We start from the raw sequence: 25,888 nt of genomic DNA on the forward strand, positions 1-25,888 counted from the left end.
CGCATATTCAGAAAGCAGTACAGTAGAGTTGGGGTGCGCTGAAGAGTCATTTTGGCCTGGCTAAAGAATTAACATTTGACATTGTGTTCTGAGTAGGTGGCGGCGTAAATACATGGGATATTTTGTAGACCCTTACGACTTCCATACTCCTTGTGACCTTGGGCAAGTCACTTTACCCTCCATTGCCTCAGGTATAAAACTTAGATTGTGAGCCCTCGGGGGATAGGGAAATACCCTCAGTACCTGAATGTAATCCACTTTGAAGCGCTGAAAAAGTGGAATATGAATCAATAAAATAAATGATCAGCATCTCCTGCTGGTCATTCAGTTGCCAACAATATTGTTGATTTGTTGCTTATCCCTTAATTTCTCTGATCTTTAGGATGCTCCGGTCTTTGCTGTCTGCTCAGGGTGTCGTACCTCAGATGATCACCGTGTTTATAGATGGCTATTATGAGGTGAGATTGTTTTTTTTCTTATTATTTTGGGGACCTGGGTTATGTCCTCCCTCAACCCCCACTCTCCCTGCCAATGATTCACGTCTCTCACATCTGCTTGCTCCTTTTGGACATCAGTGATCAAGTCTCCCCCCTCCTTCCTCTTATTACAAGTATTTGTGACTTGCTCCGCCACCTTTTCAAAAGTTGAGAGATATTGTGTCGCAGTTCCTCCATAATAAGGTTTCAGCAGCTGGGTTGGTGATGGAAGGACTCCCCTGTTGTTAGTGCACTGAGTTGTTTGTTCATAATCATTTTATTTTAGAAGTGGCTATTATGGAAGCACTGCTGACCTGCGGCAGGAAGACACATTATAGATCAGGGCTTCCCAAACCCCAACGGGATGTCAAAACCTTCAGCTGCAGCGTGGGGTTTGTGAGCCGGCCTGCACCGACCCCCCTCGCGTGAGTTTCTGTGGAAGGTCTGGGGCTGCTGCAGAGCTTGTGAGCTTGCATTGGCTCACAGGCTTCGTGCTGACTTCCATTATTGCTGCTGCTGCTTCTTGCAGATCACCTCCGGCTTGGGACCAGCTGTAAGGAGAGTGGAGGGGGAGGGCTGAGCATGGACTTGGCCAGTGAACATTGTGATGGCTCCTCTCTCCTCACTACCACTGAACCTATCCAAGAGAAATATGTGCTATCGTTAACCTGTCCTTTTCGCCAGTTGTCATCCACCTTTGGCCTGAGGCCCAAAGGAAAATGTTGCTGCTGACCCTGGAGGATGTAAGAGAATATCTGGGGGTCTGCTGAGAGATGTGAGAGAAGGGTTGGAGAGGAGGAGGTGAGGCTGGGAGGTGAAAGGGAGTAGATGATACGATCAGTTGGGCGTTATTAGAAGAGCTTGGGGTGAGAGGATGCGAAAAGGACTGAAGAGTGTGAGAGCTAGGAGCTGAGAGGAGCTGGAAGATATGAGGGGCTCAGCTGGAAGGTTGGAGGTTGAGGGGTGGTCCTCTGGAGGGGAATGTAGGTTGAGAGAGAGAATCAGCTGGAGTGCAGTGAGGTTAAGAGTGAAATGACTGCTGGAGGAGAACTGCACCCCTGCTAATTTTGTTTTGGTCATCCTCTGGAGTCATGTGAAGTCGGGTGCTAAAATGGCTAAAAGTTTGGGAAGCCCTGTTTTAATACCTAATGACCAAGGCATGCTACATGAAGCAGACACGATCCATTTTGGTTTTCACAAAGCAGAATTCATGGCAGTTTGAGTGCTTCCATATACATCATTCACACCTGAAAAGATGGAGCAAGCTGACGTCACAGTATATGTAATCCTGCAGTGACTTCAGCCAGCCAGGATTCTCCGTCTCCAGCAGATGGATGTGCATCTCCCTATTCCCTGTACGTACTGGATCAGTCCAGAGTCCTGGGTTTTGCCTCCGCACCAGCAGATGGAGACAGAGCAAGATTTGACTGGCTCTGCCATATATACCAGGGTGCCACCCACAGTCAGCCAGTATTACTCTGTCTCCAGCAGAAATTTGAAATTCTAAATTCAGAAAAAGAAATCCACGCTCTCCTGTAGTTATACTTAAAGGTCCCTCCCCTAGTTGAGAATTCCTGAGCCGTTTTCTGCTGGGTTTCCCGCATGGACGTAGCTGCTAGTTCAGCTGAAAGACAGCGGGTGCAGGAGGCCGAGTGCGGCGGTGACGGCAGATCCCATTTTGGTTTCCTTATGTAAAGTCTCTTGTTTTTTCCCGGTGATGGATGCAATCCAGGAATTGACTGATCTGGAATAGGATGCCCCAGAGGCAAATTTTAAAGGGGATCGGGCATTGGAAGGCCTGTACCCCCTGGATCTGGCTGTGAGAGAGAGCATTTGCTGCACTCTGACCACAAAACGATTCTTTATATTTTAAATGCTGCCTAAACAAAATCTCTCTTAACACTATCCAAAACAAAGGAAACAACAAAGCTAGATCTAGTGAAAATATCATTGGAAGTTTGTAGAAAAAGGGGGAGATCTGAACTAGAAAAGGAGGCCTCCCTCCTCAGAGGCCAGAACTCTCTGCTTGTCTGGCATTAATAATAATTAGATAGCGAGTGGGTTTTATCAGGTGGAAATTGAAAACCTCAGTTACATATCTCTTCAACAAATCATTCCCTGAAAGTAGGCAGGAATAGGGAAAATTCAACCATCGTAGATTATCAGATCACGTCACATTTATCGTGCAATGACAAGTTATCTTTAATGCCGGCAGTCACAGCTGTTTGAATACTCCCCTTGTTTCCACAAGGTTCAGCCTAGAATGTCAAACCTGTACACCATTGTGAACTAGTGATTCTCACATGGAACGACGCTATATAAAACACACAAATGAATGAATAAATACATCGGGAGAGCTTATTTGATACACCAGCAGAGAAATCACATGGTTGAGTAACTGCATTTGATAAATTAGATTCTATACGAGTCGCTATCCCTGCTCCAGGAGGTTCAAGGGGTTAGTACTGGTCCAATGGTGGACTCTGGAGATATTTCTTTAAGGGATGTTTGGAAAGTACTTACTCGTAAAAAGGTGGGCTTTTTTTTTTTTTTTTATTAAGCCATTGTCTTGACTAATGCTTTAAAAAGGATGTGAAGAAATCAAAGCAGATAAATAAACTACAGGTATGTAGTGTTGCCACTGTACCTAGAGGGGGTTGTCCGCAGGTATTACCGAACCCTTGATAACTAGTTCATAGCATCAAGGGGTCACTGTGGGCACTATAAGGTCCTGGATAACTAATCCATAGTAGTGAAGTTTCATTACCAGCCCTGAAAACTTTCCTCTTAAAGAGAGCATTCCCCATCCTTGATGAGAACAGACCACCCTCAGCTTGTCCCCCTTCAGAGGATGCTACCGATGGTTCGATTAGTCTTTCGCCCCAATATACTCAGGTCGGACGACCGATTTGCACGTCAGGATCGCTACGGACCTCCACCAGAGTTTCCTGTGGCTTCGCCCCTGCCCAGGCGTAGTTCACCATCTTTCGGGTTCTATCGCGCCTGCTCATGCTCCACCTCCCCGACGGGGCGGGCGAGTCGGGCCAGTGGTGCGCCCGCCGCCGGGACGCGGCAGGATCCCACCTCAGCCGGCGCGCGCCGGCCCTCACCTTCATTGCGCCGCAGGGTTTCGTTTCTAGCAAACACATACACCAGTCTTCTACCCCCGACCCCCTGTCACAACGGAACTCACCCCCTCAATACTTGTCTGTTTTCTCCCCCCTCCAAGATTTTGCACTGCCCATTCTCTCCTCTTCTATTGTCTCTGTACATGTTATACTGTACCCCGCTCTGAACGTAGGCAGGGCGGGCAACAAGTGCTTTTAAATAAATAAATATTTTCAGAGAGCCACTGCACCAGCACTGTAAGACACTGAGGGGCGAATGCAGTAAGCTGTGCATAAAAACGTGTCCAAACCATAGCCACGTCTCCTGGGCGCCCGATGCAGTATGGGAATGAGGTGCCATGTTAAAAAGGACACGCTAGGGATCAATTGTGCGTCCCTAGTGTGTCCTTGGCGTCGGGCACCCAGGAGACGTGGCTGCGCGCAGGAACACGGACGTTCAATTTACGAGCAAGAATCTTCCTAACCCCCACACACAGCCGCAGGCTAGGAAAACCGAAGCTGGTAAATTGAGCATCCGTCTTGCTAAGCTGGCCACCGTCAAGGCTTTGTTTTTTTTTCATGTTGCTGCTTTCTGTGGTTCCTCCTACTTAGTATCGCGACAATACTAAAAGTAGGAGCAACCACAGAAAGCAAGATTTTGTTTTTGTTGGTGAGCCCTTGATGCGCAGCAAAACTTAATACCAGCCCCGGAGCTGGCATTAAATTTGCCGTGTTAAAAAGTGTGCGTCAGACACGTGGCAATTTTTTGCATTGGGGGTAATAGCCTCATCTAAATGGCAATTACATGTGATGAGCGCTATTAGGTATGTGTGAGTTTGGATGCATTTTTTGGATGTGCTAATTCCTTTATTGTATCAGGCAATAGCCTACCGTGTCCAAAACGCATGTGCACAATATTGCATTGGCCCTGCTATACTTAAACCATACCAGAGAGGGGTCTCTGCTGGCATTACAGGACCATCTAGTCCATACCCGAGAGGACTCATTGTGTGCACTATAGGACCCCGGGTAATCATTCCATACTTCTCTTAAGGTGGGCTACAGACTCCTTGAATGACAGTAGTGTAAATGCAGATGCCACTGTCTAATCGAGCATAATCTACCTGTTAAAATGACTATCCCCATCCCTGTATTGTAAGGTAAATGCACTGAGATCCTATGTTCCAAACAACTCTTCCAGTGCACCTCAGGCTTGACCAGAAGAATCCCCTGCTTTTCCAGATAATGCCTTCTGAGCAGTCTGCTGAATTGTCTGATTTTGTATGGTATTTTGTGATGTGTCCAGTCTTGTACTGCCAGTGACAGGGTGTAAGCAGAACTCCTGTGACTTGACATGCGAGCAGAAATGGTGAGAGAAGTGTGCTACATTGTGAGATCTGTCATGTTGGCTGGAGAGAAGACATGGTGCTGGTCATCCCTGGCACATGAATAACTTTGTGGGGGGTTTTGTCTTTCAGGAACCAATGGACGTTGTGGAGCTGTTTGGTCTGAAAGGAATCCAGCACACACCTATTAGCATCAAGAATGCCCGAGTTTCCCAGGTGTGCTGACCTCACTGTATGTAGAAATGGGAAAATCGGTGGGGAGAAGCCACAGTATTTCACTCTTCCATGAGCATTACTTTCTACGGCACTGTGAACATTGAGCCCATCTGGAGCTCTGGCTCCTTAAACATGCCTTAGTCCTTTATAGAAATGGGCATTTGTAAGTCCCACCTACCATCTGGGCTTTTATCCATGGGCAGGCTTTATCTGCTTCCAAGTGCGGATCCGGATAATGGGAATTGTCAAAAATGGGATAAAGTGAGGACAATAGCAAATGCAAAAAAACAAAATGAAAAAGTCACTTAAATGGCAAGTGAGAATCTAAAACCAAAATGGCCTTTCTAGAAAGAAAAAACCTCAGATTACAGTTGTTTTGCCCAAATAGGCAAACAGCTCACTTTCTGTCATACTTCTTTAAAAAAAAAAAAAAAAACCCTCCTGGTCCCTGTCAATTTTATCAGTGTCTGTTTTTTTTATTTTTTTTTTTATTTTGCTCACTCAGCATGATTGATTGGGTTTGAACACAATAATATAATTTCCAAGATGTATATTACAATCAAACAAAAAAATGATTAATTTAAATGTAGTGATGTTTTCCCAAAAATGTCTGTACAGAGAACGAACGCACTATACAGTTTTGTATAATGTATATGTATGTTTCTGTGGAACCTGTTTAGTACAGCAGGCCCCCGCTATAGGTGAGATTTAAATAATTTAAATAAATATATATTTACATGCAGGCTCACAATGCTGCAAGATCTTTCAGCGATGTCGGCACGCCCAAACTGAAATAATTTCTATCAAAATAACTTGGATACAAAAATCCTTAAAAGAGCAGCAAAAATACTTTTCTGTGAAAGAGAAGCATCCGTGATGATAGTGTCAGGGTGAACAGGGTTTGATCCTACGACCTTGGGACATGTGGACTGGGAACCTGCCAGGAGGCCGTTGGCTTTCCCAGGACTTCTAGTGTATTTGTCCTGTTTCTCGGGAGCGTTAGGCACGCCCCTGCAGCTGTCCGATTGGACCGGCACTGGGTGTGTCCCTTATTCTCAGAAGACGCACAGTCGGGCCGATACAGTAAAAGTCGCGGGCGAGCACCCGCCCACTCTCCCGGCGTGCACACAGGCCACTCTCCTCTGCGCACGATTTAGTGTGCAAATGAGGGCCTGCGGTAAAAAGAGGCGCAAGTGACACCAGCGTATCCCTAGCGCCTCTTTTTCGACAGGAGTGGCGGCTGTCAGCGAATTTGACAGCCGACGCTCAATTTTGCCGGCTTCTGTTCTCAAACCCGCTGACAGCCACGGGTTCGGAAAACAGATGCCGGCATAATTGAGCATCCGTCCTCCGACCCGAGGGCCATGAGCCGATTTTAAATTTATTTATTTAGTTTTTTGTACCTCCGACTTAATATCGCTATGATATTAAGTTGGAGGGTGCACAGAAAAGCAGTTTTTTCTGCTTTTCTGTGCACTTCCCCGGCGCCAGCAGAAATTAACAGCAGCCTTTGGGCAGGCATTAATTTTTGAAAGTAAAATGTGTGGCTTGGCTGCACGTTTTGCTTTCTGGATTGCACAGGAATAACTAATAGGGCCATCAACATGCATTTGCATGTTGAGGGCGCTATTAGTTTCGGGGGGGGGGGGGGGGTGTTGGCCGTGCGTTTTCGGCGCACTATTACCCCTTACTGAATAAGGGGTAAAGCTAGCGCGTCAAATGCGAGCTAACAGTGCGCTTCACCGGACGCACTGTACTGTATCGGCCTGAGTGGCATCTGCCCATTTGTTTCCTGCTTTCCAAGCCTTGCTCAGTTAGAAGTATCCTGCACGTGTGTGTATGTACGTCCCATACTCCTGCACATAAAGCTTCCTGCTTCACAGTTCAGTCTCCGGTTCCAGTGTTCCTGTTCTGTCTCCCTCCTGGTGATTCTCCTGACCGTGCCACTGTGTCTCCACCTTGACTGTCCAAGCAAGCACCTTCCCTTTGGGGCAGCCCTGACTGCCAAGCCCAGACCTCTGTGACAGAAACACATAAGCAGGCAGCCATTGCCACTGTGATGCTGGATAGAAACAAAGCAATTTCACAATTGCTCCTTCAGGGCTTCTTTAGCAATTCAAAACATCTTATAGAAGAAAAACACATCATCTTGAATGTCATTTTTTCTCTACAAACGATTCAAAATAACCATAATCTGAGGTGTCTTCCCAGTAGAAAGGAAATCTTTTTATGAGATTCTAATTTGCCATTCAAGCGAGGTCTTCATTTTGTTCTCTTTTTTTTTTTTTCCAGGATAATTGGAAGCCAGGAAATTGGATTGAAAGTGACAGTTATGATTAAACTTCCAGAGAGAGGGGTGGTTGGTCTGAGGCGGCACACTGGTTGCTAGCACCTTGCAGACTAAGATTTACTGAGGCATAACCTTTCAAGGGCGAGAGCCCACTTTGTCAGATTCATTCGCCTCCGTGCCGCATGCCTACGATAAATCTGTGCCTCAGTCGTGATTGCACTGGGTGGTGTCGTTTTCATCCCGATTTGCTGGATTGAGTTATCGGGCTCTGTTAAATCTAGTCCATGAGCACATATCTGGAGGAATGGGAGGGGTTCGGGATTTCTGATTCGAATTTGTTGCCTCATGTCTCCTCCTCAATACTGCACCCACTTTTCCCTCCTACTGTACTGCAGCTCCTTTTCTGTAGCCATCAAGTGTCAGCAAGGCAAACTGTGATGGACCTGGCCTCCTCAAAAGATATACAGATAAAATGGCTTATGTTTGGAGTCCTTGTAATAGAAACTGTGAGCTTGTGTTGGGAAAATGTGGATAAAATAGAATTGTGGAATATAAGAATTGTTAAATAAATGAGCTGGTCCTGTTAATTGAGCTGCTTCACATGCCCTCTCTGGTCTCCCTCTCCCTGGAGCAGTCCTTATGTGTTCCTTTGCTACCTGAGCCTGGTCTTAATGTGCAATTCCCTCCGCCCCCACTGTCAGAGGGCATGGCACCTCTTCAGGAAAACGTACTCGTTGGCTAGTTTGTGACCTTAAAGTGCTATCAGAAATGGGGCATCTCTAAACACGTGTCTGGTCCCGTGGTATATAATGTCGCCACAGCCCCCTTTGCTGATGCCGTAATCATCTAGTGGAGTTGTTTGAAAGGGACTAATCAACTATTTTGTACCCACAGCACTACAAGGCCAGTTTGACAGCATCCTTTAACTTGCATCCTGTAAGTAACAGCAAATCTTCCTTTTTTCATTCCTTCTGCCCTCTCTTTGCTGCAGTGTTCTGCTTTATTTTATTATTTTGCCTTTTCATTGGTAGATGGTGAGATACTGTCAGTATTTACAAGTTATGAACATATCATCCTCCTCCCCATTACCTAAAATGTATTCTCCCTGCCTTTTTATAATTTTACCCCTTCAGGAGTGCCTACTTCTTTTTTCAGTGTGAGGAAATCAGTTGCATTGAAAGTAGATCCTGGCTTCCAAAATTCTGGTATAAACTGCCCTGGGCCAGCGTGAACTGTGTGCATCTCACCAGCCTTCAGAGATCTTTCAGAGCTTTGATGTGATCAGGGCTGCAAGATTATTGTTTGAATGAATGAATGAATGAAAGTATATATGTGTCTCTGACTGTTGCTGGATATTGACTCCTTATTATTTAAAGGTACAGTCATTCTCGTCATTTATTTATTTATTTGTTGCGTTTTATATAGCGTCATTCGGTAGAGCCATCATAACGTTTTACAAAAATTTAAATTTTTAACAATTGTGCAATAAGTATAACAATGTGTATATTAAACAGATGTTAAACATTAGAAGTCCAGAAAGAATCTAACAAGCAGATATCAGGCCGCTGTATGGAAACTATGAACACAGAATCGGCAACTGAAGAGGGAAAGAGGCATTCAGAAATTGAGTTTGGCTATAATAAGGTGCACACCTTACATCTCCAAAATGTATTAGGAAAAAAAACAAGGAACCATTAGACTAGGGCAAAATGTAAAATGTTGAAAATGTAAAAGATTTGGGGTCTGCACTGACTCTCGTTTTTTCATGGAAAAGGCAGATAGGTTCCCTTCTTAGAAGAGGTTTTTTCATATTGAGGTTATTAAGGAAACTTCGATATCTTTTGGTAGCCACTGATTTCTGTTAAGTCCCCTGGATTATTGTAACTCCCTTTTTTGTGGGACTGCTTAGTCGTCAGCTTAGGCCACTGCAACGTTTGCAAAATGGGGCGACTTGCTTGGTTCTGGGCAGGCCCACAAGGGCCCGTTTTAATCCCATGCTGCCACAGCTTCGCTGCTTTTCTGTCCTTTATAGGATCAGGTTTAAGGTGTTTTCCATCCAGAAGCAGGCTGAGTTATTCATTTCATGTGGCAGCACCGGCAGACCCCTCTCTCAGCAAGTAGAGCTTTTAGTGCGAACGAAGCCTTGAGAGACGACGCGGTCTTTTCTCATCCGCACTGTAACATGGATCTGTACCTCTCTCTCACTTTATTTGTGTTTTATCTTTTTAATTCTTTTCAATTCTTTTGAAATGTTGCCTCACCATTTTTTTCAGAAAGAGGTTTTTCCTCTTCTCTTAAAAAAAAAAAAAAAAAAAAAAAAAAAAAAAAAAGGTCAGTGGGTTTTTGGGAGCTATAACTCCTCCCCCACCCCCCACACACACTCACTGCCTTGAGAGCTCTCTTCAGTTTAAAAAATAACCTTTTATTGATGTGAGGAAACCTATCAAAAACAGACGTTTCATCAGTGGAAGCATATCTCAGCCGGTTCCTCCATGGGACCCCCAGCCTCTGTTTCCTTCTCGTCCCTAGCAGAATCCCGGAGATGTCGAAGCATCTGGGCTTTGGCAAACATCTGGAGGACGTTCCACCACTGGTCCAGCTCCCACCTGGTGCAAGGGCCAAGGCATGTTCTAGTCGCCAGCACAGCCAACGCAATCTTGCAGCAGCAGTACACAGATGCCCATTTCGGCCTGCATAGACAAAGCAATTTCGGTGCCCTGGCACAACCGCACCGTTTTTGTGTTTGTTTTTTTTTTTAATTCCAATCAAACCCCAGCATCAGAGCCAAGTCCTGCATTTTTCCAAACTCTAGCTCTCCATGCTGCAAAGGCAGGTGAGTAGGCCAGGATTAGGAAAAGTCTTCAACCATGACCAACTAAAGAAAAAAGAAAAGAAATAAACCTTCCTGCAGTCCTCTGAGACTGTCCCATGAAAGAACTCTGAGGCCCCACCCAGACTGATAGCAGGACAAGCCCTTCCTTCCAGGGTAGACAGTAGGCTATATTGGCTGACTGAAAGAAAAAGACCTTCCATCCTCTCCTTTCCAGAAAGAAGGCCGAGCGTCACAGGTTAACCTCCATGAGGTGGTTCAAGTGTATTGCATTTGCTTGCAGGGTAGCCCATCCAATCGGAGGAGGTTCGTTAGGACGATATTCCTCTAAGGTGGCCAAGCAACTCCTACAGTCAGTCAGGGTGGTCTACAGGGACCCCTTAAAACCACTCTGAGTTTCCATAAAACACGGCTCCACCAAAACACCTTCCTTAGTGCAAATTTCTGGACTGGGGGGAAGCACTCAGACTTAACATTCCTAAAAACAAATATCCTCAACCAAATATATTTGCTCTCTTCCAATTTCTGGAACTACAGGCCAACAGCCATTCCAATGCACAACATCCTATAGGAATTACAATGCAAACTGCAAAAGAACCCCTATTCCATGGGCCCCAGTAGCCAAGGGAATTAGATTTTAGTTCTCAGTATGGAATCCTTGAGATTTTGGAATAATGAAACTATCTTGCCTGTGATTTTGGTTAAAAAAAAAAAAAAAGTTTAATGCATGCTTCCACCTACCAATTCTACATGGTCCATGATTACTACACAGTACTTCTTCCAGGGGAAAATCCTGAATCGCTAGATAATTCTGTGGAAAGGTATTTCAACCACCATACTTGGTGCATGGAGCCTCCACCATTTCTGGAAGAGGAAGCGTGCATACACTGCCATAAGAACATAAGAAATTGCCATGCTGGGTCAGACCAAGGGTCCATCAAGCCCAGCATCCTGTTTCCAACAGAGGCCAAACCAGGCCACAAGAACCTGGCAATTACCCAAACACTAAGAAGAACCCATGCTACTGATGCAATTAATAGCAGTGGCTATTCCCTAAGTAAAATTGATTAATAGCCATTAATGGACTTCTCCTCACACTGCTACTGATCTCTCAAATCCATCAAGGCTCACCTAGTTAGAGCCAGGGCGGTTTCTGTAATGTTTTGTTTTTTTTCAAACGGGCATTACCACTTGAAGATATCTACAAAGCTGTGACATGATCCTTAGTGCACACCTGTGCGTCCCATTACTGCCAACCAATCTCTCGCAGAATGAAAGTAGATGAGGACAAGCAGTTTTGTGTAGTCTGTTCGCTTAGTAGTCTACTCTCCATGTTGGGGTTTCTGGTTGCTTACTCAGTAAACATTCTGCTGCAACCCTCAAATTGGGACTCCCTGCATGTAATGGCTAATTCAGCCTTCTTCTTGACACAAAAAGTAAGTTTGCTTACCATACATGGTGCTTTCCATAGGTAGCAGAATGAATTAGCCATGGAATACCCACCTGCTTCCCTGGAGAGTCGAACTATCTAGTTGGATTAAACTGTTATCGACCAAGGAGACTCATGAGGCAATAACTACACCCACACTTCCTCAGAGCTAAAAGCTATACTAGCGGAGAGAGGGGGTCCATTCAGTTCCAATGTGTAATGGCTAATTCATCCTACTATCTATGGAAAACACCATTTACGGTAAGTAAACTTGCTATATGCTTGGTGGTTCATGCCATCAATGGGGACGGGACTGGTTATTATCTGCTTTAGTTACTTATGTTCCTGTATGGCGTCTTCGCTCTAAGATGAAGGTGACTTCTGTTAGTACCATCAGTAAAAGAAGCATGGTTCCAGAAGACGAGAAATTGGGCCTTCTCAGTATCGGGCCTATAATCCGGAATGCTTTGCCAGTTGAATTGCAGCTGATGTCTTATGTCCTATTCAGGAAAAAGTTAATCTTGTTGTTTCTAGAAGCTTTTCCTTCGGAGTAGCTTTGTCATAATTGTGTAGAGCATTCACTCTGCTGTAGTGATTTTGCTGTAATTGGATTAATTTGTGGTGTTTATTGAAGGTCTATACAATACTTGTATCTTATGTAATCCGCTTAGGACAGCTGATTTATTTAGGAAGAATCTAAAAATTTTTTTAAATAAAATAAAAAAGCAGCAGTAGAGGGTAAAAAAAAAAAAAAGGTAAGTTGATATTTCAGTAGTGTTGCTTTGCTTGAATTGTAAGATGATAGATATATTGCTTTCCCCTCTGCATTGTTCCTGAGTCCGTGCCTGCCAGTAGTACATCTGCTCACAAATCTCAGGCCCTGCGCACTGTGAGACTGGGACATACAGTCAAAGACCAGGCTAACGTTCAGCTACTGTCTCGTCTTTTCCCACAGGATGCCAGATTTGCCGTTGTTCTGGAAGAGGACTTGGATATATCAATAGATTTCTTCAGGTGAGAAGTTTTAGTAGCCATCTGATACTGCATTCCTGTTTTAGCCCTGGACTACTCCACAGTTGCTTTGCAATCCTGGCATTACATGCAGCCTCTGTTAATGTGGACCTGGAGCTTGGATTCCTTTATCTGGTTTAAATCTGCTAGGAACCTAGTGTTATCTGAGAGAGAAATGAGTCTTCCACGACTCCTTTTTACTTCAGCAGGCTCCTCCCTGTTACTTCCTCACCGTGGTTCCATCCTTTCAGTTCATTTATTTATTTAGCATTCAGGCAGGTCAATCCCAATGAGTGGGCAGGACTGGAGAGAAAACAAATTAGCAGGCAGGCGTAGACTTAGCTGGAAGACAGTCCCTCTAAGAAGAGCGAGTAGGGTAGTGAGTCCGAGCCTGCCCTTGTTTGACAGGGTTATTGCAGGGTCTTTCAGCAGCGTTGTACTCCCTGCTTCCAGCTGTGAGCATATGGCCTGACGACTGCAGCGAGGGAATGTGAAACCCTTCCATCCTTACTCTAAAGCAAATGCATTCTTATTGCAGGCAGTAATTTGGTGCTAGTGGTCCATGAAAGCAGACCCCCTCTGGCTTTGCAAAACAAAGTACTTCAAGTGTAAAACTAATCATCACCTTTTAATTACGCTATGTAAGTCTCTAAAGATTGAATATCGGTCTTGCGCTTGGTGTGCTGGTTTAGTCCTCAGTACATGGCACACAGTAGGGCTACACTTGTTCTGCCGGCTGTTCCGGTTGGGAAATGAATTGGATATCTTTGCCCTTTGATTCTCTTCTAGTTTCCTGAGCCAGACCTTGCATTTACTGGAAGAGGATGAGAGTTTGTACTGCATTTCTGCCTGGAATGACCAGGTAGGTGAGGCCTGGGGGTTGGCACCTCTAGAATCAGAGTTCTGCTGTAATGTGGAATTTGTTTATAAGGATGTGCAAATGTTTGCTTTTTTGTTTGGGTTTTTTTTTTTTTTTTTACACTCCTGGGAGAATTCTGCACGTTGTAGAAATTGTGAGAAATCTTGCCCCACACAGAATTTTCACCACCACCTGCAGAATTTGGCCGCAAAGGGAGCTGCTGAGGTCCTCAATGCACTTACCATTCCCTCCTGTCCTCACCACCTGTAAGTCGGTCCACATCTCCCCCCTCATCTCCTAATGCCTTCCCCCACCAAAACAAAACCAGCTGTAGTCTTCCCGCCCTATGCGGATCTGAGTTTGAGCCAAACGGTGCAGGAGTTTGGGTCATACCCAGCTCAAACTTCCTGAAAGATGCATAGTGCTGGAAAACTGCAGCTGTTCAGACAGGCAAAGAGAGAGACTGGCTTGAGCTGGGGGAAGGTGAAATTGTGAAGGAAAGAGAGAGTTAGTGTATTGGGAGAGCTGAAGAAGTGGGGGGGGGGGGGGAGTTTGAGCTGGGAGAGGAGGATAGAGCATTAGGAGAGGGAGTATTTTGGGTAAGACAAGCTAAGGGAGGGGCAAGTTATAAGTGGGGAGGCAAGGAGAGTGTTGGGAGGGGAAGATGATCTGAGGAGGGTCTGAAGAGTGGGCCCAGCACTAGCGGGTGTGCAGACCATGCAGCTGTAAAGTGCAGGTGAAGTTGGAGAATCAGATGCTGCCCAACTCCGGCGATCCAATTGTTTAAAACTGACACCCTATCCACTGGTGCAAAATGTCCAAATGGAGCAGGAGCAATCCTTAGGTGTTTCTGCCCAGCCTGTTTGTCCTTTGGCCTGTGCCATTTTATTGTACGGATGAACTTGTGTGGGAGAAAAACTGGGGTTGTGGAGGGAGCATGGAGTAAAGCTTTCTGATTGGGCTTCTGGTTTTCAGTTGGCAAACTGCCGAGCTTGAGAGAAGCAGGCAGCACAGACTTGCACCTGCTGGCATTTCCATCAGCTCAACGGGACTGCTAACGTGAAATCCCTGAAATCCACTGTTCCAGTGTTTCCCCGGGACTGTTGGGTATTTGGATAAGAACCTTTTCTGTATTGAAATTGAAATTTAATTTTTCAAAAATAGTAATGTTCTGTGGCACACTGGTTGGGGAACACCGATTTAATGTTTTGATACAAAATTTCCCCCCAGGAATAGATTATCTCTCGGCTGCTCTGTGATTATCAGGGAGTCTTCTATAATTAGGTAAAGTGAGGCGGCCACCTCAGGCAGAAATATTTTGGGAGCAGCAAAACGTGCCTCCCCCACAAAGTACTACTGCAGCAGCTGCCTCACCTTGCTGCAGATGTGGTTACTGAAGTCCCAGCAGGGTCATGGAAACCCCATCCTGTCACAGCTGTTGAGAGCCCCAATGAAGCCGCGGCAGAGCCCATCCTGCTGCAGCTCAAAGGAGAGGCCCAGCAGGGCCCTGAGTGTGTGTAAGAAAAATTGAGAGCTCCTGTGTGTGTGTGTGTATGAGAGAGTGAGTGTGAATGCCTGTGCATATGTATGTATGTGACCCTGTATGCGCATGTATGTGTGTGAGAGGGTATGAATGAGAGCCAGTGTGTGTATGTGAGAGCCTATATGCATGTTAGTGTGTGTGAGAGAGCCTTTATACATAGGGGTATGCATGTGTGAGAGAAAACAGTTATGTATGTGAATGTGTGTGTTAGAGAGAGCCTTTATGCACGCGTGTGTGTGTGTGTGTGTGAGCGAGCACCTGTATGCAAGAGAGAGCTTGTGTTTGTGTGTGTCTGAGAGAGGGAGGATGTGACTGAAAGTCGGTGTGAGTGAGTGAGCCTTTATGTGTGTGTACATGTGCATGAGAGCTTGTGTGCATGTGTATATGAGGAGGAGAGATCCAGGGTATGTGTATGAGAGGGAATGTGTGTGTGTGAGGGGATAAAGTTTGTAAGGGCCCCACCCCCAATCTATGATAATTTTAGGATGATTGGAAATCAAAAGTTCCCAGATATGGAGAGTGGAGAATTTCTTTATTCTTGTTAGTTTTAATTATTGGGTGGTGTGTGTTTGTTTTAAAATATTTGGGGGTTTTTTTTAACTTTAAAAAAATAAATTTAATTATTTTGGTATACAAATGTTTAGAAGTCTATTTCAGCAATAAAATGTGCCATTTATTATTGATGTTGATGTGCTGCATTTAAATATGACAAACCAGGTGACTGGCTACTGTTTCCATGGTATTTAAGTTTTTACATTTTACGTTTATCTTTATTGCGTAGATAGTGCATAGATAGTTGTAATCATAAATTGTTAACTTAGGTCTTTTTGTAAATAGAAATAAAATTTACTATGAAACAAAAGGCCCAAAACTATTATGTATACATATATGTACCTAGTTTAGTCCTTATTCAGTGACGTCTCAGCTCTTGGTTCGTCTCTTGTATTCATTAAATGGAACATCTCTTGTCATGTCTAACAATAGTCTGCAAGCATTGATGGGCACCATTTGCCCTGATACTGATTTTCCATTGCTGCAATGTCCTGGTGAAATCACTCGCCATGCTTATCACCCACTGCTCTGCAGTTTGGTGGAAAAAAATCTGGACGAGAGTGCAAAAAAATGTATCTTTAGTGAGTAGTTGCACTCAAGGCTTTAGTACGCTTGAGTAGGTTTCCACCAATCTGTGTAGTTGTCTGCCTTGTTTCAGAGAAAATTTATCAGCACTAACTAGAAGGCTCTCCACATCGTCTTTTCCTTGCTACACAAACCCAGTCATAGATTTATTCGTAGATTCAGTCAAAGATGCATATTAGTCATTTCTGGTTTAATTTGGGGTTCTTTCCCTTCTTAACTCACTTATGCTTTACAGTTCCCAAGTCAAATGTTATGTATACTGACCCAGTAGCACATCTTGAAGACTAAAGCCAATCAACAATTCTAAACATCATTTTTGTTCTCAGTGACCCAGATTTAGAAAAGTTTGACTACCTTCATTTAGGAAGCGTTTTGGCTGTAGATCAGTGTTGTTGAATGATGGTTAACTGTTTTGTTTTGCCAAAGAATAGGGCTTGATTATTCCTAAAATAATGTTTAAAAATATTTTTGTCCATCAAGAAAGGGAAGGATACTAATAATGACCTTCTTTGAGAAACAACCATCTCTTGAGAGGATTCCAATATAACTGGTAGCGAATGTCCTTGGGTATTCTCTTGATTTGCATCAATAGAATAAAGGTAATAAGCTTTGGTAATTACAGGTTTTACCTCTTCTGGTATCTTTAGTATTTGAGACAAGTAGAGCTTAAACAACTCTATCGGGGAAATATTTCTAAATATAGGAAAATTAATAAACCTTAGGTTATGAGCTCTCATACTCCTAGAAACAGAGCATTCTCCATTGCTTCCCCAAAAAAATGGAACTCTCTACCGCCTTATTTAAGAACTCAATCTAACATCAAAAAGTTCAAGAAGGACCTAAAAACTTTCCTTTTCCATACAGTCTACATCAATGATCATCTTTAACAACAATCCATCTACAATCAATTCAACCATTCAAACCCAAACAAGAAAAAAACAGTAACTACAACTGGCATCAACCTTAAGTATTACAATTTCAGAAATTTAATATGAAGCCCTCCTTTAAGATTAATTAATACTATTTTTGTTACTTTCCTTTTTACATCTTTCCCTTCTCCCCCTCTTTCACCCCACCATCCTCCTCTACCTATCATTTCACTATTGTTATTGTTTTCTTCTTTTGCAACTATGTATAATTTATCTGATTGTTGTTTTGATTCTGTAAACCGTTGTGATGGCTAAACCGAATGACGGTATATAAAAACGAATAAATTAAATAAATAAATATGTTGTTTTCAATCTTCTCCAATCTTTTATTTACTTCACCATCATTCTGAATTATAGCAGTTTGAACTTTTTCATTTGCTGCTATCTGGCCTTCCATTTTCTCAATCTTATTGTTCTGAAGAGTTATTTCTTTCGTGTTAGATTTTCCTGATTTTTTACTTCAAGCACTTCCTTTGTAAGTCCCGTAATTGCCCTTTCAAGAGACTGAAGAGCTGTCCATATCGTCGATAGTGTTATATCCGTTGTTGAAGATATTTTCCCAGATATAGGTGATTCTTGTTTCGCTTCTCCTCCTCTTTCACCCGCTGTAACGCCGACGCCATTTCCAACACTGAGGAAATCCAGCGTTCCTGCGGTTTGACCCCACTCCTACTTCACTCCCATGGGGTTTTGCCTTCACGTGTTGCTCCGGGTTGGTAAGTCCTTGTGGTGTTAAACCTTGTCCTCCTACTGCTGCCTCACTGCAACTTCCTTCCGGCGGGCCCACAGCCTTCTGTAATCTCCGTCCGTAATCTTGGCCCGGTGGCACCGGCCTCAAAGGTGAGCCGAGGCTAAGTGATATCTCTGTCAGAAGGGAAGACTCACACTCCTCTGTCTGCCCTTCAGCGACCCATTCACACGGCATTGGCGGCTGTATCGCTGGGAAGAAACTTCCTATCCGGGGTTGTGTAGTCTCTAATGGGATGGAGGAACCTTCCCCACCCCGTACCCTGGCTTTTCTTTTGGTGTGAGGCATTAAGGCAGTTGTAACGAAGGAAATATCGGGAGCCTCTCACCAGCACATCTGTTCAAGGCGCCATCTTGGAAAGCTCTCCCCATATCACTTGCTTCTTTGACGTTGGGGAGGGGGAAAAAAGGGTATTGGAGCCTGAAGGCAGGCAACACTGGGCCTAGACTTTTACAGTGTAAGGTATTAATATGCTGAGATTAGGGATATCGCTTCTACAGCAGAGTCCAAAAGCAAAACCTTAAAGCATCTTTGTCTGAATTAATCAGGAAGGCTGCTCAGCATATAAAATGCTACAGTAATTTTGTTCTGGGTTTGACAGTTGCTTGGTGTTGCTGGTAAGTATCCTATTCTTAACATAAGGAGTGAGGGTAACCTGCATGGAGTGGCAATTGCCAATGAGAAGCTTGCTGGGCAGACAGGCTGGACAAGTTGGTCTTTTTCTGCCGACAGTACTATGTATGTTTGGGCTTGGAGAATGAGAGAGCTCTCTTTGTTGTTCAGGGCTATGAGCACACAGCAGAAGATCCCTCCCTCTTATACCGGGTGGAGACCATGCCAGGCTTGGGATGGGTTGAGTTGGTCTTTTTCTGCCGACAGTACTATGGGCATGGAGAATGAGAGAGCTCTCTTTGTTGTTCAGGGCTATGAGCACACAGCAGAAGATCCCTCCCTCTTATACCGGGTGGAGACCATGCCAGGCTTGGGATGGGTTGAGTTGGTCTTTTTCTGCCGACAGTACTATGTATGTTTGGGCTTGGAGAACGAGAGAGCTCTCTTTGTTGTTCAGGGCTATGAGCACACAGCAGAAGATCCTTCCCTCTTATACCGGGTGGAGACCATGCCAGGCTTGGGATGGGTTGAGTTGGTCTTTTTCTGCCGACAGTACTATGGGCATGGAGAATGAGAGAGCTCTCTTTGTTGTTCAGGGCTATGAGCACACAGCAGAAGATCCCTCCCTCTTATACCGGGTGGAGACCATGCCAGGCTTGGGATGGGTTGAGTTGGTCTTTTTCTGCCGACAGTACTATGGGCATGGAGAATGAGAGAGCTCTCTTTGTTGTTCAGGGCTATGAGCACACAGCAGAAGATCCCTCCCTCTTATACCGGGTGGAGACCATGCCAGGCTTGGGATGGGTGTTGAGGAAAAGTCTCTATAAGGATGAACTCGAGCCAAAGTGGCCAACACCAGAGAAGGTACTGTGCCTATTCCCCATATCTTCTCACACATCAGGATCTGTTCGTCTTTAGAAATGTATATGCTAATGTGCCATACAAAAATGCTTTTATTTTTGTTTCTCCCAGGACATACACTCAGGGCACGATTCAGTAAGCTGGCCCTAAGTGTCCTCTAGTGGTTGCTAGTCTGCCAAGAAATGAAACTTTAAACGAGCAATACTTGGGAATATATTTTAAAATAAATAGTCAACATATTTCATTCTGTAGGAAATCAGTGTGATCCAGTAAAGTAAAGCGAGGTACTGTGGTGCAGATGTGTGACAGCTCTGTGCAGAACTGGAGCAAAAGAACAATCTAATAATATGACGGAGGGTGCATTATTCTTTTATTTAAAAGTTTATCACCCGTGACTACGACCATAACGAGTTACTGTAAAATAAACATAAAATCCAAACATGAAATCATAGTCAAAGGTATTAGAGCCATGAGATTGAAAGGACCGCAGTGAGTGCTGTTGCTTTAATGGATTCCTTGCTTTCTTAAGGAACACATGGGGGAGCTACAGAAGCTGTGCAGCAGTAATGTGCATATGTCCAGGTCACTGCCCGGCCTTGTTTGGGTGAAGGCTGGCAGAGCCTCTTGTCTTGTTTTCGTTAGGTGAGCAGGCAGGTGAGGGACCCTTTGAAGGGCACAGTAATATGTAGTATTTAAGCTTAATAATGCACTTCCCATCGTGTGTGGTGTATATCTTAGTGCTGCTGAAAATTGTTGGTTCTACTCATTTATCCCCAGACCAGTTCCTGTTCTTAGGAGCTCCCTTCTCTCCCTTCATACAGCTATGGGACTGGGACATGTGGATGCGCATGCCCGAGCAGCGAAAAGGCCGAGAATGCATTATCCCTGATGTGTCACGCTCCTATCATTTTGGCATCGTGGGACTCAACATGAATGGGTATTTCCATGTAAGTCGCGCTTATTCAGCTTATCAGTAGTCACTTTAGGAAGAATCGACTAATAGGCTTTCTGTGCTGAAGGCAGTGGGGGGATGAACTTTGTTTTCTGCATGTTATTACACAGACAACTTTTTTCACAGGGTCTGAATTTAGGTGGAGCCAACCAGGACAGCATGAATAGCCAAAGACTTTGTTCTTTAAGGCTTAGTCTGGGCCATCAGCTGGAGCAGTGTCAGGGCTGGAGGAGGCATGGGATTAGACATGGGAGTGTCCAGGAAGGTTTCCTGTGGCCTAGGAAAGATTTGCCACAGTAAGGGTACGCAAGCCCGTGCTTGAAGCTCATTTTGGCTGTGTTTGTATCTGAGCTTGCCTCTCTTGTGAGCAAGGCCTATGCATTCCACTCCCTTCTCAAGGACAGTGCCCTGCCCTGGTTTTGCCTTTTGGGTTTTATTAATGCATTAAGTTTAACACTGCGTCACAGTCTTGTCTATTTTGTTTTTCCTTTTCAGGAAGCCTACTTCAAAAAGCACAAGTTTAATACTGTTCCCAGTGTGCAGCTTAGAAATGTTGAAAGGTACATATGTATGTGCACTGTGTGTGTGCAATGTGAAAGTAAAGAAAGGTGACGTACTGGTGCCCAAAAAGTAAGATTTTTGGCTTGCCTAACTTTTATCTTTACTTACCAACTGTGAACAATAGGAGTAGAAAATCAAACTAAGTCCAGTGTGGCATTACATGCAAGGAATTGCCTCAGCCTTATTGAGTGTTGCAACAGGGCAGTGGGTTCTGAATTATCTTGAAACCAAGCAATGTGCTGCTGCTAAACATTTCTATAACACTAGTAGGCATACACAGCACTGTACAGACACAAACAAGACAAATAATACTCTAGTAAGCATTTAACTATTACAGTAAAACATTTAATGCGAGTGGGCCAAGATCAGGCACATTCGGGGGTTTTGGATGTAAAAGCAATCTTCACCATTGACTAAAACTTATCTAAATTACTTCCTTATTTTGTCCAGGGCCAACCCCCTAATTACAGGGTTAGTCAGTAAGAATGGAAGGTATGAGGTGGAGGTGAGGAAGAGCCCCACGTGCAAACATTTAATAATACAAAGGCTCCTACAAGCAACCCAGAATTTACTTCTAAAGCTTACACACAAGCCTCCACAAGCCAGAAGCTCAAATAGCCACCAAACAGATAATCCCCCAGTATAGACACTTTTCAGTGTGACTCTTGTACTCATGGCTTAGCCATGTTAATCTGGTGACTCTTAGCAGCTCAGACACCCTCACAGCATTACCAGGTTAAAAGGCAGCGTTCATGGTAAACATGCACATGCACGGACAGTGCTCAAGAAACCTTAGTTCTGTGCAGTTTACAACTACTTTACCCATAATCTGCTTTATCCATAAATTGAAGAGGAAAATCTGGTTGGATTAAATGAGTGATGCTTTTAATTATCTTTTATCTCTGTCTAGTTTGAAAAAGGATGCTTATGAAGTTGAAATTAACCGGCTACTGAGGTACAGTGCCTAGCCTAAATATGTTTGCATGTGGATACAGCTAATGAGTTTTGTTATGTGAACTGTAACTGCATCAAAGTAGCAATGAGACTGGAAAATCAAGTGAAACAAACAAATCCTAACAAACACAGTCTGCAGGTTGTGTGTGCACGGTAAAGCAATTGGCTTGTAAGACTACGGGCTTTGCTTGTTATGGATCTTTTACATAGACACACCAGAAATCTGGTCCCATGAGTACGAAAAGGCATTATGGATCCTATTTACCAAGGGTCCATTGTTGTTGGCTCCAAAGGCAGAAAATCTTTCCAGATCAGTCCCCTAATGTATAAGTTTTATACAGTTTGCTCACTACCCTTTATGAATTGTTTTCTCCTTTTGAAGGCCCCTGCTTCTTTCCCAGTAGAGTGTTTTCTGTTCATGGTATCTGCGCTTTGTTTCAGTGAGGCAGAGGTCTTGGATCACAGCAAAAACCCTTGTGAAGATAACTTCATTCCAGACACAGAGGGAAAAACCTACGTGATGTACATCCGAATGGAGCAGGAGGCAGATTTCAATACCTGGACTCAGCTGGCAAAGGTGCTCACTAGTTTAGTGCAAACTGCCGTACTCGCACTCTGTTCTCGATGGCTGGTCTCGCGGTGTAGTTTAGTAAGGGGAGTTACAGAGCTGCGAAACCTGAAAGACGTCACATTCAGTGCCATCTGTACCATTCTTCACTGTATAATCATGAAAGTGGTTGGCTATTTCTCAGTAATGTGTGCTTCTGCCTTTCAAGGTTCCTTTGTCATTCAGCTGCTGTAAATAGCCCTCAAAGTCTGAGGAGGGGAACTAGTAAAATATCATTCAGTAACAATGATGCGTCTTGAGCCAGTTCTCCAGGGCTACCTCTGCATTGAGACACAGGTGGTGTGAGTTTGAGTCTCCTGCTTGCTAGTACCATTCAGGTGTGGCCATGCCACTGGTGTTACATATTGACTCTCAGGGAGGGAAGGAAAATGGCAGCTGCTGCTGCTGAAGGAGAAATGCTGAGGATTATTCTCAGAGAAGGCTTCTCTCTGGCCCCATCTAGACATGGATCAGGGCTGGGGAAGGGGACTATACGAAGAAAAGAAATATATTTAAAAATGGTTCTCTACCAGACTTTTCATAGTGTCCGAGTTTATAAGCCTAAAATATGACAGTGGAGATTGTGTGTTATCTATTGTTTTAGTGAGAATCATGCAGCTGGTACTGACCTTCTCGGCCTGTAATTAATAAAAAGAAATGGTTGGAAGTTAAGTTGACATTTATTTATTTATGTAAGGTGTTTTTTTTTATACTGACATTCATTGTTGGACATCTTATCGGTTTACAGGCAACATGGAGTCATCAACAGAGCTTTACAGTGTAACCAATATAACAACTTTTACAGAATAACTATAATAACAGTTTAACAGAAACAGCTAAGCAGATTGTTTAAATGCAGTAGTAACAGGTTAATAATGTGATCAATAGGTGTTTGCATCATAATGAAATGTATATAAATAACTAAACATCTCCTAGTCCTCTCTCAATCAGGGCATGTGAATTAATGATTATAAGGTAGGAAGCTGCGAAGGTAAAGCATATACTTGTACTTGTTAGGCATGAAAACAATGAGAAGCAGAAAAACTGAATGGCCAGTGTACCAGAGTGACAGAAAACTGCCTGATGCTCAGTGACCGCTTAGCCATTTGCTGGTTAAAACCTGACCAGTCCGGTGTTTGTCATGGAGTCTCCTCTCCTTCTGACGCATGCATGTCTCAGGAAGACTTTTTTACAAGAATGCGGTTTTCCCTTCTTAGTGCCTCCACATCTGGGACCTAGATGTCCGCGGGAACCACAAAGGACTATGGCGCCTTTTCAGAAAGAAGAACCACCTCCTCGTAGTCGGATACCCTGCCTCGATTTATTCGTGAGTACAGCTGCTGAGTCCAACCCCACTCTCCTGCAGACTCAGGAACCACGTGCCTGAAAAAAAAACTTGTCATACATAGATCGAGAGTTTGACCTCGTTACAGAATCAAAATGAAGCAGTGTAGCTGTGCTCAGATCCAAGATAGTCATGTGTGGTGAATGATACAGATACATGCAGTGTTACTTCTTTATTGTCTGAGGAATAGACGTTAGTAGTCCCAAAAGCTTGCATCTTTAAATGTTCATTAACCTTACAAGAATATCAGCTGTACCAAACTACATTTGGTGGGCTAGTGCAGTAGTACTCTTGTTTACAGTATGATGTCACACTTCAGGAGAGGGACCCGAATGGTCTCAAACTACATTTGGTGGGCTAGTGCAGTACTCTTGTTTACAGTATGATGTCACACTTCAGGAGAGGGACCCGAATGGTCTCAAACTACATTTGGTGGGCTAGTGCAGTACTCTTGTTTACAGTATGATGTCACACTTCAGGAGAGGGACCCGAATGGTCTCAAACTACATTTGGTGGGCTAGTGCAGTACTCTTGTTTACAGTATGATGTCACACTTCAGGAGAGGGACCCGAATGGTCTCAAACGCTCATGCACTTTCTCAGTCTCCAGGTGGTACTTATTAGACTGGTATAAAAACTGTCATGACCTGCAAATAATCCACTTTTCTCCTGTCCTAATACAGTTGTAGGACCCTGCACTACCTTTATTACAAGAAGAGAAACCTCTGTATAAGAAATAGTTACTGCACAAAATTTCAGTTTGTTTGTATGTTCCTGTTCATACCCCAGATCAGACCAGACGCCTGGGTTTTGCCTCCCTATCAGCAGATGAAGTCAGAGAAGAAAAGCTTTACTGACACTGCTGCTTAACCCTAGTGGGCCACCTGCAGTCCCTCAATATTTCTCTGCTTCCAACATATGAGAGAGTTGTAAACCCTGCAGTCCAGAGTTTAAAAAAAAAAGATTATAGGAATTATATTCAAGAGCATTCCTCCTGGAGGCTGTTAGGTACCCGGTTGGACCTTCCCCCCCAGGTTGAAGCTGATGAGCACGGAGTTGGTGATCCTTTCTGGAGGCTCGTGTGTGGGACCCTTGGGGAGCTCTGAAAACCGGTGATCCAATTCCCTCATTGCCCCAGAGAGTCTTTCTGCTCCAGCAATGATCTCTGCAGCCTTCACTAAGGAAAGTATACTTGCTATTGTGTGGTTTGTTTTTGTTTGTGTTTTGTTTTTTGGTGTAAATTTTTTTTTTAAACTAAAGGACGGGAGAGTAAGTGCTCAGCGATCAGAGGTCAGGCAGATGGCTATGAGGGGCATGAAGAGTCCAGGTAGAGAGTGCTCATCCCATCTGGGAGGGCCCATCCACAAACAGGAAGCAGACAGTCACCACGTACTGCAAAGCAGCAATGGCACCAGCTAAAGGTCATGGCAAGGGCTGCCATTCATATGGAGAGCCGCATGTGCGTCTGACGTCTGTGGGGCTCTGTGTTTGCTGCATGTCTGGGGGAGAGGGTAGCTCGAGAGAGACACTCAGTGCCAGCAGGGAACAGAACAACGCAGTCGGTAGGAGCAAGTGCGGGAATGGCAGCCATATTGTCTGCTGCAGGGGATGCCCCGGGAGATACAGGGGGATTCCACTTTGGCTTTATCCCTGGCTGTACACAGTCCCACAGGGGTTCAGAGGAACTCTGAGAACGCAGAGGATCTCCAGGAGGAGGGTTTGAAAGACTCAGGCAATTTCATCAGAATTTGTGTTTATTTTTTTATTTTAGATTTTTTTATTTCGCTTTTCACACTTTTTTCAGTGCTTCAAAGCGGATTACATTCAGGTACTTTAGGTATTTCTCTATCCCCACAGGGCTTACAATCTAAATTTGTACCTGAGGCAGTGGAGGGTAAAGTGACTTGTCCAAGGTCACAAGGAGTGTTACTTCTCCATTATGCTTTTCTAGCCTGGAAGACAGCGGGGAAAAAGCATTCTCACCTCCAAGAGTGCCCACAGCAAGATAAGGGGAAGGGTCCAGACAGGGAATTAGCATAGGATTTTTTGGAGCCTGAGGAAGTACTGGTGCCAAAG

General features: G+C 44.2%; 1 protein-coding gene across 3 annotated transcripts in view; it reads left to right on the forward strand.

The window, feature by feature from the left end:
• The window catches only part of POMGNT1 (protein O-linked mannose N-acetylglucosaminyltransferase 1 (beta 1,2-)), a 77,181-nt gene that overhangs the window by 44,556 nt on the left and 6,737 nt on the right, over positions 1-25,888 (forward strand). For 2 of the 3 annotated variants that reach the window (XM_029617509.1, XM_029617511.1), the window contains 11 exons: positions 383-458; positions 5,062-5,145; positions 8,330-8,371; positions 12,650-12,708; positions 13,495-13,567; positions 19,269-19,397; positions 20,216-20,341; positions 20,842-20,906; positions 21,818-21,862; positions 22,303-22,438; positions 23,686-23,795. In XM_029617509.1, the coding sequence (XP_029473369.1) occupies positions 383-458; positions 5,062-5,145; positions 8,330-8,371; positions 12,650-12,708; positions 13,495-13,567; positions 19,269-19,397; positions 20,216-20,341; positions 20,842-20,906; positions 21,818-21,862; positions 22,303-22,438; positions 23,686-23,795 (945 nt within the window). The remainder of the gene's footprint in view (positions 1-382; positions 459-5,061; positions 5,146-8,329; positions 8,372-12,649; positions 12,709-13,494; positions 13,568-19,268; positions 19,398-20,215; positions 20,342-20,841; positions 20,907-21,817; positions 21,863-22,302; positions 22,439-23,685; positions 23,796-25,888) is intronic. The other variant, XM_029617510.1, reaches the window with a different exon arrangement.

Source organism: Rhinatrema bivittatum, chromosome 10, assembly GCF_901001135.1.
Source record: "Rhinatrema bivittatum chromosome 10, aRhiBiv1.1, whole genome shotgun sequence".
NCBI classification, from domain to species: Eukaryota; Metazoa; Chordata; class Amphibia; order Gymnophiona; family Rhinatrematidae; genus Rhinatrema; species Rhinatrema bivittatum.